Source organism: Procambarus clarkii, chromosome 2 (genome assembly GCF_040958095.1).
Source record: "Procambarus clarkii isolate CNS0578487 chromosome 2, FALCON_Pclarkii_2.0, whole genome shotgun sequence".
Classification (NCBI taxonomy): Eukaryota; Metazoa; Arthropoda; class Malacostraca; order Decapoda; family Cambaridae; genus Procambarus; species Procambarus clarkii.
In genome coordinates, this window is record NC_091151.1 from 11,099,575 (window position 1) to 11,113,848 (window position 14,274).

General features: G+C 43.2%; 1 protein-coding gene across 1 annotated transcript; it reads left to right on the forward strand.

The window, feature by feature from the left end:
- The first annotated feature begins 1,387 nt into the window (after positions 1-1,387).
- Positions 1,388-2,209, forward strand: LOC138367356 (zinc finger protein 626-like). The gene has a single exon (XM_069328832.1). The coding sequence runs from the start codon at positions 1,388-1,390 to the stop codon at positions 2,207-2,209; it is 822 nt and encodes a 273-aa protein (XP_069184933.1).
- The last annotated feature ends 12,065 nt before the right edge of the window (positions 2,210-14,274 follow it).

A 14,274-nucleotide genomic window follows, 5' to 3' on the forward strand; every position in this document is an offset into this window, starting at 1 on the left:
CCTCTGTTTTATCCTCTGGTTTCAGTTCCTCACATTTTGCGTAATTTTTTAGAATCGTAGCGGCCGACTCGTCTTTAGGCCTCAGAATGTATTCTCCTTTGAGATTAGGTTTTGCTCTGACCTGGAGCTGGGGGTACTCTTTTTCCAGGTCCACTACAGTAGCGTAGGAAGACTTACCTTCCGTGTGCTGCACTTTGAAGACTGGAAGCATAGATCTAGTCTGAGGCGCTGGGAGAGCTGGAGAAGCTGGAGAGATTAATGGGCGATGGGTCGTCATGGAGTGGCTTGTCCTGTTAGCCTTATTCACGTGATGCCACTCGCCGTCACTTTCGGAACTGGTATCCATTATCGATGATCTTTTCCTACTCTGAGCAGCATTGCTGGGTCGATTATAAGTCAATTGGAATTCCATGATGAAATTCAAATGATCACTTGTGGAGTGGTCTGGTGAGTGAAGGATGACTAAGTTAATTCCCCAAATTAGAAATCTTTCAAAGATTAACAAAGCTTAAGTTGCATTCACTGGAAAGGCGAAGTTAGGGGTGACATGATAGAGGTTTACAAGTGGATGAATTGACATAACAAAGAGGATATTAATAGGGTATTATTAAAAGTATCAACACATGAAAGAACACGAAACAATGGGTATAAATTGTATAAATTTATATTTAGGAAACACTTCGGTAAATACTGGTTCGGTAACAGGGTTGTTGATTTGGGGAACCAATTACCGCGAAACGTAGTGAAGGTGGAATCGCTCGATTGTTTCAAGCGTGGGTTGGACATGTATATGAGTGGGATTGGGTGAATATAAATAGAATCTGCCTCGTATGGGCCAATAGGCCTTCTGCAGTTACCTTCATTCTTATCTTCTTATAATCTTACCCCTCTCTTATTTTTTGTCTTTCTCATCTTTCTTGCACTCATCCAACCCAAACCTTATTTCTTGTTGCTCTTGCCTTTCACCTCCTGTACTCGCGGGAGACATCTCCCGTCACGCAGGGTGCAGTCGCATCTCCACAGATCTCCAGTATCATCTATTGATACTAAAAATGGCTCAAAAGGGCCTCCACTTATGGGCTATTCATGCCCAAGCCACCTTTTGGGTGGCTTAATCTTCTCTCTCTCTCTCTCTCACCTCCTGTACTGAGCTACATTGACACTCCGTTCTGAGTAGCTAAATCTATAACAACAACAGCTTTCACCCCCTCTTACCAGCTCCTCATCTCACTCTTGCCTTATATATGCCTGCCCCTCTACGCACTTATGACAATTGACTTGAAAACGGTTCTGGACGGATCGAAACTTCGCCATCTCATCTTCTAGTTTGGTCAAGATTAAATAATTCCTGGACTTACGGGAACACTGCTTTCATATGAACTTGGAGATGACAACTAAAATAATGATTCGTACTGGTGATAAGCCCCACAAGTGTCCCGAGTGCCCAGCAAAATTCAAGGATCTTAGCACTTTGACATGGCACATGTTTGTACATTCTAAAAATAATCCAAACAAGTGTCCCAAGTGCGAGAAGAAATTCAAGAAACCTATAGGTTTGAGACACCATCTGTTAATACATTCGGATGATAGGCCTCACGAGTGTCCTAAGTGTGAAAGAAAATTTAAAAACGATGGAACTTTGAGACATCACATGTTAGTACATTCAGAAGATAGGCCTCACGAGTGTCCTGAGTGTGGGAAAAGGTTCAAGGACCCTAGAATTTTGAAAAATCACCTGTTAGTACATTCAGAAGATAGGCCTCACGAGTGTCCGGAGTGTGAGAAAAGGTTCAAGTCCTCTGGAACGTTGAAACGACACCTGTTGGTACATTCTGATAAGCTTCACCAGTGTCCTGAGTGTGCAAGACAATTCAAAAACCATCACAATATGAAACGGCACATGTTACTACATATGAACGATGAACCTCATAAGTGTCCTGATTGTGGCAAAAGTTACAGTTTTTGTGGAAATATGAAGAAACGTGTAAAAGTGAATACAGGTGATACGTCTCACAAGTGTGAGAAAAGTCAACTTACAAATATGAAGAGGCAGGAAGAGGTGCACTCTGATGATAGAGTTAATCGGTGCCCCAGCGAGCAACACGAAGCAGAAGAGGCATCAGTTCCACAAAATATGTTAGTGAAGTTTGAGAATGAATCTGATGAGTTTTCTAGAAGCAACAAGTGTAATGGAGTGGATGTTCATTGAATGTTTTGGGATCATCTTATGTGTCAATAAACATATTACCTAAAATAAAAGTTATAGATCAATGTGTTTTTATTACTGCATTTTCACTACAACTTTGAATTTGGTGTACCTCAATTTTATACCATATCAATCTCCAACAAGTCTTTACTGTACTGTAAAGAACTTGTTACCCAAGGGAATGATTCTGTGATCACTTCATTTTCTAGTGTGTGGTCTCGTCATCATACTGGCTTAACAGAACTGGGAATAATGAGATGGCTTAGAGCCTTAGGGCTCTAAGCCCCCTCTGGGACCTCTGTTGTTTATAATATATATCAATGATTTATATTCACGTTTGAGTAGCAACATTTGCAAATTTGCCGATGATTCAAAAATCGGCAGGGAAATTAACACGGAAGAAGACTCACTATCACTTCAAGTTGATCAAAATAGGGTTTTGAAATGGTCAAAGGATTGGCAGATGCAGTTTAATGCTGATAAATGTAAAGTTTTGAGGCTTGGTAATGCGTTACAAGATACGAGCTAGATGGTGTTGAGATTGCGAAGTCGAATTGCGAAGTCTGGGAGTTATGATAAGTAAAAATTTAAAACAAAAGGATCAATGCATGAATGTTGCAATACAATGCCGTAATAAGGCAAATAGGACATCACTGCTTGCTCTGTGATGGCAATCACCCCGCAATTTCCTACCGCTGCCCCCGCAGACAGGAAATCATCAAGGCCCAGGTTGAAGCCAAAAGAAACAACTCGTCTACTTCCTCGACCAGAGCCCCAAGCCTTCAACCCACCACCTTAGCTCTCACTAGTCGACCAGAAGACTTTCCGGTCTTACCAATTACCTTCTCATTGTGGACCCAAGGTCCCACAGACTCCTTCACAGCCCCCTGCAAGGATAATGCAGGCATTATCCTTGGTCTTCTTAAACAAGCGGAAAGGCTTGCAGGACCAGACAACCAGCGCTTTGTCAGTGAACTAAACGCATTATACATAGACAATGGCCTGGCCCCCATCATAGCCACTAGCGCAAATCTCACTGCCTCCTCTCCGGAGACTACCACCAGGACGACCAGGTGGTCAACTTCAACACCGACTCCTGAACCGCCCATGACCCGGGCGACACTCACCAGACCACTCCACAAATGATCATTTGAATTCCATCATGGAATTCCAATTGACTTATAATCGATCCAGCAATGCTGCTCAGTGTAGGAAAAGATCATCGATAATAGATACTAGTTCCGAAAGTGACGGCGAGTGGCATCACGTGAATAAGGCTAACAGGACAAGCCACTCCATGATGACCCATCGCCCATTAATCTCTCCAGCTTCTCCAGCTCTCCCAGCGCCTCAGACTAGATCTATGCTTCCAGTCTTCAAAGTGCAGCACACAGAAGGTAAGTCTTCCGACGCTACTGTAGTGGACCTGGAAAAAGAGTACCCCCAGCTCCAGGTCAGAGCAAAACCTAATCTCAAAGGAGAATACATTCTGAGGCCTAAAGACGAGTCGGCCGCTACGATTCTAAAAAATTACGCAAAATGTGAGGAACTGAAACCAGAGGATAAAATAAGTAAAATCATTGTCCTCCACTATCCCTTGCATATGGCCCTTGGCCATCTCGAAAAGCTGAACTATGTGGTGTCAGCAGAGAGATGCCAAGTACGAACCACAAAACAGGAAACTCGACAAGTCCTTCTCACAGTAAAAGGACGGATCCCGGAGAAACTTGACCTTGGAATCTGGGGTGTGTTCCAACACAGGCCTTACACCCCAGAACCCCTAAGATGCTTTAGATGTCAGAGATTTGAGCATCACAAAGATGGCTGCCAACACCCAGTGAGGTGCGGAGTCTGCAGCCAGCCCCATGATACAAAAACATGTATTGATAAATTCAAGGCAAACCACCCTGTTCAGGCAAAATGCCCAAATTGTTCCAAGGCACATCATGCCTGGAACTTGAAATGCTCAAAAGGCTTCAAACGAACCCCACCACGAACCCCCAAGCCGAAACCCCCACCAAAACGAATACCAGCTCCCATGCCCACTAAATCCGCGTGGGGTCTACCCATTCAGGAAGAGGGGGCACATGGCCCTTCACCATCGGCCATGGTGAAGGGTGAGAAGACAGTACAGGACAAAAAGAAAGATGGAGGACACAAGAATCATGTTCAAAGCAGTCGGCCTCCCATTTCATCCAGCAAGCACACTGGGGCCAATAGGAGTAGCAATTCCAGTGCCAAAGTTACCACCGAGAAGTGTCTAAAAGCCACTAGGCCCCTAACCTGCACAACATTAAATAGTGCTCCCACTGAACTGGACGCTCTCTGGCCAATGCTCAAAACTTTGGTCACTGAGTTGATCGAAAGTCTGCTGTCTTCACATGGAATCAAGCAAACCACAGAGACTCGGAAGACAATTGAGCACAAGCTCAAAAAATTCGAAGATGTAATATCCACACCGTCAAGAAAGCAGGACAGGAGACACCCCCATAAAAAGCAGATGAGTCCAGCTTTCCGACGAGTCCAGCTCGTCGGAAAGCGACATTGATGAGTAAATTTCAGGTCCACTAAGAACCTATACACCAATTGCAACTTCCATGGCGTGTTCATCAGACTCCATGAATACCACGGAATTATCAGCAAATTCCAAGAACCTAGAATTCTAAAGATCCTGCAATGGAATGCGCAAGGACTGCGCACTAAATTGCAACACTTGCAATGCATAGCAGCAACCAAGGGCATAGACATCCTGATAATACAGGAGAGCTTGCTTCGAGCCGGACTAGAACCTAAAATCTCAGGCTATCGAGGCTTCTTCCTTCCATGGATCAATGGGCAATCCAGGGGATGTGCAATTTATGTAAAATGTGACCTGATCTCCAAATCCATGACTAGCCCACCCAATTGTGGAGCAGGGACAGAGGAAATGGGAGTCACCATTGAGCTAAGATACAACAAACTTGAAGTGTTCAATGTGTACAGGTCTCCACAAGCCGAAATGGATCTCTCTGTGTTATTTGGACACGCGACAACAACAAACACAATCATTTGTGGAGATTTTAATGCCCATCATCGATTGGCACTGGGCTCGAACAAAACAAATGAAGCCGGCATACACATTACACATCTACTGGACCAGCTTCCAGAAATACAAATCCTAAACAAGAATGAACCTACCCACATCCAAGGAGGCAGATTAGACCTTAGATTAGATTAGATTAGATTAGACCAAATTCACCAGGCCAAAGGGAATAAAACACCTAAAGCTCCACACCCCAAGGATCCTCAACAGGAAGCCGAAGTACTGGCAACCAGGTTTGCAGAGAGAGCAGCCAGCAATCAACTTCCACCAGATGTATTAGCAGTACAGACCGGACTAGAGGAAGAAAGGTGGCACAGAATCCTTACAGCATGTGAAGAAGTCTCTGACACTAATGCCCCCTTCACACTGGATGAGCTCAATCGGGCTAAGAAAAACTCCAAGGATACATCCCCTGGAGCCGACAAAATAACCTATAAAATTATTAGAAACCTTGGCCCAGAGGGAGACGCTGCATACCTAAGGTTAATTAATTTAGCCTGGACTTCTCAAACTAGACCTTCTGCTTGGAATAGAGCAGACAAAATGCCTAAACTGCACCATATGTATGCCTATAGAAGAGGGGTTGGCACAGTGGAATGTATTACAACTCTGTTAGCCCACTTGAATGACAGACCAGGAATGCTGATATTCCTGGACCTCGAAAAAGCCTTTGAACTGGCTAGCGCCCCAGCTATTCTCTGCTGCCTCATTGACAAAGAGGTCAGAGGCAACCTGCTCTCCTGGACCAAAAACTGTCTCATAAACAGAGAAGCAAGAGTAAAACTTCATGGCACAGTCTCTGAGTACAAAATACATGAAAATGGTACACCGTAAGGAGGTATTCTCAGCCCTCTTCTCTTCAACTGTTTAATGGAAAGAATAATGAGGTTGAAACTCCCACATCACTGCAGGCTGCTAAACTACGCGGACGAATTTGTCATCATCATAAAAGGAAGGGATGCGGCGCGCCTTGCACCCAAATGCTTAGACTGCATCAGTAAAAAAGCAAAACAACCGAAAGAGTTTGGGATCAAACTCAACCCCTCAAAGTCAAAGGCCATGCCCATAAAAATAGCGAAGCCCAACATCCAACTGACAGTACAGGGTCAACCAATAGAATGGGTCGACACCTATCAGTATCTAGGAATCATCCTGGAATCATCTAGGAATCACACACATGAATTCTAATGCTGAGGTCACTTACTTGAGAGAGCGAACTGCGGCCCAGACGGCAATCCTCAGGTCGCTAACCCCCCTTTCTGGAGGAGCCAATCTGCAAGTCCTTCGCACATACTATGTACAGGCAGTCAGATCAATGATCGATTATGCCGCACCTGCAATCACAAATCTATCACACCAACAGCGGAAAAAGCTTGAAGTTGCCCAAAACAATGCTATGAGAGCTGCACTGGGAGACCCCATGTGGACCAGGCTTGAAACTCTTAGACTGGAGACGGGTTTGCCCTCTCTACAAGAAAGAATATCACAAAGGACAGCTACAATTATCAGTAAGATAATTATTTCTTCTGATCCAATCCCAGTACGGCAGGCTTTGGTGGTTGGACTAGGCCAAAACAATGGAAACTCTTGGGTTGCAAGAGCAGGAAAAATCCTAAACAGACTACATTTAAAAAACATGATTCTTGATAGAGAGGGTGATCATCCACACCCAAATTACACTCCTTCCGCGCCGTGGGAAGAGCCTACTTTCAAAATAGTAATAGAAAGTCTCCCAATGAAAAAGGCTGCCTATGATCTGACAATCCTAAGGCGCATAATAGAAGAGCAAATGTATAGCATAGCAGTAGCAGGAGCCACCCACATCTTCACAGACGGATCGGTGGACACAGAATATGAGAGTGCTGGCGCTGCTCTTTGCACGACCAGCGTACAGGCATATTGGAGACTGGGAGGACTAGTATCATCAACCCAAACTGAGCTGTTTGCCATACAATAGGCATTTGCATATGTGATTGCACAAAACACTCAAAATGCAATCATACACACAGACTCAAAAGCTGCACTTCAAATACTAGGACAAAAACAGTGGAAAGATAATGTGGAAATAATTACCACCATTTTGTATCTTGGAGCAGTCGCTAAAGGCAAAGGACTCAACATAACTTTAAACTGGATCCCATCCCATATTGGAATCCCATTAAATGAAAAAGCTTATGAAATTGCTAAATTGGCAACTCGTCATCCAGTGATACATAAAACAATTCAACCCAGCCTAGAGAACATAAAAAACATCACCACCAAAAAACTCACATCTCAACAAAGCCGATCTGCACCAGTGAATAGCTGAAGGTTCGCCATCTGCAACATGGTATCTTCAGGCAACCAAATTAGAAAGGTTAAATATCCCAAAAGGAATCCACAGGGAAATAGCAGTTAGGTTATATAGACTACGTCTAGGTTACAGATGCAACTGGGAGATTGGTGAATCCCGACAGAGAGAGTGCATCTTCTGCCAAACTGTCACTGAAAAGCCATTACTTCACTATCTTCTGGAATGTGAAGCAACCAATGACCTTAGAAGAGCTTTAAGAGTTCCTGAATCATGCAGTGGCCATCCTGAAGCCATCAACACAGCCACTCTCCTGGTCAACAAAGGTGTCCAGCAGCTGGACACCCTCATAAAGACTGTGAAGCAGTATCCTCCCCCGAGATAACAGCTTGATGGTTAAATGCAACCTCAGAATACTGAGAAAAAAAAATTGTATCACTTACAGGCTACTCATGCCCGTGCCACCTCTTGGGTGGCTTAATCTTTATCAATCATCAATTAGTCATCCTACGCTGGACTACGTTCAAGTGTCTTTATGTCCATTCTATATAGTACGGTGACCAAAACTGAACTGCATAATCTAAATAGGGCCTAACCAGAGCTAGATATAGCTGAAGAACCACACCAGGTGTCTTGTTACTTCTTGTTGTTTAAGATTCGCTAACTCAGAACAATGAGTTCCAGTAGCACGGGCTATGGTGAGCCCGTAAGTGGAGGCTCTTTGGAGCCATTATCTGTATCAGTGGCTGATACTAGAGATCTGGCGATGGATGGGGGTCTTCATGATGGTTTTTAGCCTGGAGGGCTGGCTATACCTGTTATGGAGCTGGTTTGATTAGAACATAAGAACAAAGGTAACTGCAGATGACCTATTGGCCCATACCAGGCAGCTCCTATCTATAACCACCCAATCCCACTCATATTCTTGTCCAACCCGCGCTTGAGGGACCCCACCTCCACCCCGTTATGCGGTAATTGGTTCCACAAATCAACAACCCTGTTACCGAACCAGTATTTACCCAAGTCTTTCCTAAATCTAAAATTATCCAATTTATACTGGCGACCAAAACTGAACTGCATATTTCTGATAATGGAGGAATAAGACACCAACAGTATGGGGACCTATTTATTTAACAAATAATTAATTTAACTAATAAATCATTTTTTGCAGACCATGTTAATGAAGCAGGTAACTTGTATAATTTACAACAGCATATATACATGTATAACTTGACTACACTACAACAACTTAATAACATTAATACATATGACTAAATAAAACATGGTCTGCAGAACGCCGAATCCTTATTAACTATGTGTACAAGTAAGGCAAACGTTTAACATAATTTTCAAGTAGAATTAGGGCTTATAGAGTATCATATAGTGGCCTAACACATGACAGAAATAATGCGCCAATCCTAGACATAATGTGAAATCGTAAATTACCAGTAGCTGTAGAATACATCTAGAGGGCAAATTTAACATTACTCTTACAAGTCAGAGTAAGTAGCTGCGGACAGCGTAATACTTAGGGGCCGGCGCTGCACCCCCACTCGCAGAGCCAGCTGGCCGGACCCCCCCCCCCCGAAGGGCGAGTGCCTGCTGGCCATAGTTATTACCATAGAAAGAGCGGAGATTGCACGGTTAGCTCAGTGGTAGTAGCGGAGTGCGCGGCCGAGATAGATACAAGGCGAGATATTACAATGTGGGTTATTACAGACTGCAACGCCCAGGCGGGCAAGCCGAATTGATCTTGATCAGATATTGGGGAAAAGAACACTCTAGGGGTAATTTAAGTGATGACAGACGGGTAACACTCCCCAGTCTAGGAGACAGCGGGTAAGGCAGATTGCCACTAACGCAAGCTGTGGGTAAATGCCTAGTATTACATATTAATGGTAAGCCCGATGTTAGTCAGGGTACCTAAGCAGGAACCTAGGGAAATAAAAAAAACAAATTCGTAGGATTAATGGGCAGCGGGCCGCTGAATCAGATTGCGTCAGGTGGGAGCAGGCCGTTCCACGCCGCTCTCCTCGTCCCGAGGGGTGTGTGTTTCCCCCTCCGAGACGTTTCTGTGAACTGAGGGAACATATGATTGTATAATTAGAAAACTGCCTACGGAAAACACTCTACATGTATATTGTGATGGGTCAGTAGCTAGGGATGGGAAGGCAGGATGTGGAGTCTTGATCAGGGAGTACACTGACATCGGCACTGTAGATACTGTTATAGGACGCCGCTTAACTGACAATATCTCATGAACGCAGGCTGAACTCCAAGGAGTATTAGCAGGATTACAGGAAGTAGTCAAATGTGGTAAAAATGCTTGCTTCTTTATTGACAGCAGAGGAGCGTTAGAGTCTTTAAATAGCAGACGCCCAGTATATCAGAATAGTGTGATAGAGTGTAGAGAGAATGTTAAGAGACTAGAAAAAAAAACTGGGTATAAAGTAAGATTCATGTGGATCCCATCACATGTGGGAATACTGTTGAATGAGGTAGTTGATGACATAGCGAAGAGAGCCACTGAAAAACACTTGTTGATTTTGTATGTCAGTTAACCTTGAAACAAATAAAACAAGACTCAAGGTGATTCAGGAGGGTGAAGAAATGATAAAGAGAATGGCAATGGTGGACAGTAGTAACACACTTAAGAATTATTCAATAATAATTACAAATTCGTCCATCACTTATGGTAAAGGAAAATCTACTTGGAAGGATTCAATTTACATGAGATTACGATTAGGATATAAATATATCTGGCAATACGGTGTTGATGTCAGTGAAAAAAGATAAGGAGTGTAAATTATGTAGTATGCCGTACGCCCACACCTTAGAACATTATGTATTAGAGTGTCACCTTATTGAAAAATATAGAAATAAGGAAATAAATAGTGTACCACATCAAATTGTTTGGATGTGTGATAATGGTATAATAGACAGTATACTTCAGAGCTACAAGAATTTTGCCCCAAGAATGTAACAAATATATGCTGTACTTGCTGTATGCAATGTTAAATGGGATTCTTGTACTGTTATGTCTCTTTGTACTCACTGAATTTGTGCGCCCCTTGAGGGACTTGAAGTAGAGGGGGGGGGGGGGGGGGTAGAAATAGCCTAAGCTACTCTATCCCTTTGAGATGTATTTATTGCTTATCTCAATGAACATACTTGAACTTGAGGGAATTCAGCGAAGAGAGGGAACTGGGAATTGCAGTTAGTAAAATGGTTAACCAAAGGATCAATGCATGCTCGTTCGTAATTGATGCGAATAGGACACTGGGCAATATTAATAAAGCATTAGTAACAAGACGCCTGGAGGTGTTCTTCCATTAATCTTGCAATGAATTTGTGCCTTAGGTAGAATAAGCAAATCTGTATTTTTGCGTCATACCATAGACGTAAATAATTTCCCTTGAACGTGTACAGCGTAGGAAATTAAAAAGACTTGGGTAAATACTGGTTCGATAACATGGTTGTTAAAATTGTAGACCAATTACCACGAAACGTAGTGGAGTATGGGACCTTCCAATGTTCCAAGCATGGGAAGACATGTACTATAGTCCGTCGTTAAATTCACAGGAACGTGTAATATACTGCAATTAATGCATGAATATGTGAGAACAACCCATACCCCCGAAATGCAAAGGGGGGCCACCGCATCAACTTGATATTAGTCAATGCGGCCTGTCAACCGCATATTGTAACTGGTCGTTTAGTCAGAATAAAATGAGCTGTATAATGTCATACGATTTTTCCGCCGAAGCATGCCCGTGCCACCCCTTGAGTGGCTTAATCCTGAACGACCAACCAACAACCGTACCACTAATGTAACCGCAAATGGGCTGTATAAGAATACCATAAAGACTATCCCCAACAGTCTGTGGATAATAAAACAAATTAATAATTGATAGAATAAAGCGTCCCGGACTGTTACAAGTAAGCGGATTAATGAATATTAAAAATCAAATAACATAACTAAGTACTTTTCATCTAGGGGCTCACCATAGCCCGGAACCCCCCGTTCCAGGCAGCGAATCTTTAACAACAATTAAATACATTTATAATGTCAGTAATAGTAAGTCCCAATATCTATTGTATAGATATAAGTATAAAAGTAACAAGTATAAACTTAGAAAACCTTCATAATTATAGTTTTTTAAATATGTTCCGGAATCCCAGTGACCGATTAATTAAGAGGAAGGCACAATTGTGAACAGTATGTAATTACGGTAGGGTAGGCCAAGGTGTGACGACGCAGTAATGACTACAAAGGAAGGCATCAATGTTTAAGGTTTGTCGTTAATCGGTAATAACAAATCCAATAAGAACACATCTCAAACTGAAAGAAATAAGCAGCGTAATTAATTAATATGTGGTATACAAGGTTCTGAAGGATTACTTACACAGGTTTCTGAATGCACTTCTGATGTTAGCCAGCCTCGCATAGGCCGCTGATGTTATTCTTTTGATGTGGGCTTCGGGAGACAGGTTTTGCGTGATATCAACTACCAAATCTTTCTCTATGTCCGTTTCGTGAAAAACTTCATCTCCCATTCGGTATCCAGTGACTGGCCTCCTAGTTCCTCTTCCTAGTTTCATTTCCTTACATTTACTTGGATTGAACTTTAGTAGTAACTTGTCTGACCATTCCTTCAGTTTGTCTAGGTCATCTTGTAGCCTCATACTATCCTCATTAATTTTGCATCATGGGCAAACATCGAGAGGAACGAGTCAATTCCTTCTCGGAGATCATTTACGGATATCAGAAACAGTATAGGTCCAAGGACTGATCCCTGTGGGACTCCACAGGTGACTCCCCGCCACTCCGAGACCTCACCCCTCACGGTGACTCGCTGTGTCCTGTTGCTTAGGTACTCTCTTATCCAGTGGAGTACCTTCCCTTTCACTCCTGCCTGCATCTCCAGTTTGTGCACTAGTCTCTTATGTGGTACTGTGTCAAAAGTTTTCTGGCAGTCAAGAAATATGCAGTCTGCCAGCCCTCTCTCTCTTTCCTGATTTTTGTTGCCTGGTCATAGAACTCAATTAATCCTGTTAGGCATGATTTGCCATTTCTGAACCCATGCTGATGTTGTGTTACAAAGTTCCTTTGCTCCAGATGTTCCACAAGCTTTTTTCGCACAATCTTTTCCATCGTCTTACATGAAATGCAAGTTAGGGACACTGGCCTGTAGTTCAGTGCCTCCTGCCTATCACCCTTCTAGTATATTGGGACTACATTGCCGTCTTCCAAATTTTTGGCAGTTCACCTGTTACCAGTGACTTGTTGTACACCATAAAGAGTGATAGGCACAGAGCTTCTGCTCCTTCCTTTAGAATACATGGTGAGATTCCATCCGGGCCTATAGCCTTTGTCACATCCAAATCTATCAAATGCTTCCTGACCTCCCCACTGGTAATCACAAACTCATCTAGTGGTGTCTGGGTTGATGTTCCCCTCCATTATCTCTGGAACTTCTCCTTACTCAGGTGTGAAGACTTCATGGAATTTCTTACTGAGTTCCTCGCACACTTCCTTGTCGTTTGTAGTGAATCTTTCTGCCCCTATCCTCAGTTTCATTACCTGTTCCTTCACTGTTGTTTTCCTCCTGATGTGGCTATAGAGCAGTTTGGGTGGAGTCTTTGCCTTGCTCGCTATGTCATTTTCATATTGCCTCTCTACCTCTCTTCTCACCTTGACGTATTCATTCCTGGCGCTCTGGTATCTTTCTCTGCTGTCTAGTGTTCTGTTGTTTCTATAGTTTCTCCACGCCTTTTACTTAGTTGCTTTGTTAGCTTGCAACTCTGATTAAACCATGGGTTTCTCATCTGCATTTCATTTTTTTTCATTTTGGACTGGGACGAACTTGTCTGCTGCCTCTTTACACTTCTGTGTGATGTAGTTCATCATGTCTTGAACCGACTTTCCTCTGAGCTCTGTTTCCCAAGCTATTTCAGTTAGGAATTTTCTCATCACCTTATAGTTTCCCATCCGGAATGCCGGCCTCTTGCTTTCTGGTCCCTTCCTTGAGTACATTAACCCTTCTACGACCAGATATTCAAACAACAGTACATTGTGATCACTCATACCACGGGGGCTTCAAGACCGATGTCCCTTATGTCTGAATCGTTCAGAGTGAATACTAGGTCGAGTCTTGTTGGTTCATCATTGCCTCTCATTCTCGTGGGACCCTTGACATGCTGACTTAAAAAGTTTCTAGTCGTCACTTCTAGCAGTTTTGTTCTCCATGTTTCCTCACCTCCATGTGGTTCTCTGTTTTCCCAGTCTATCCTTCTATGATTAAAGTCCCACATGATGAGCAGATGGGATCGAGTTCTACAGGCATCAGCGGCTGCTCTCTCAATGATAATGTTAACTGCCATGTTGTTACTGTCATACTCTTGCCTGGGTCTCATTTCATTTGGTGATGGATTATATATCACTGATACTACTACTCTTGGTCCTCCCATCGTCATAGTGCCTGTTATGAAGTCTCTGACCCCTTTGCAGCCTGGAATAACATCTCGAAACTCCATTCCTTTCTCATCAGTAGAGCCACTCCGCCTCCTCCCCTACCTTTCCTCTCTTTCCTTATTACAGTGTAGTCCTGGGGAAACACCGCACTCGTTATGATTCCTGAGAGTTTTGTTTCTGTGAGTCCAATTACATCTGGGTTTACGTCGCGTGTTCTTTCC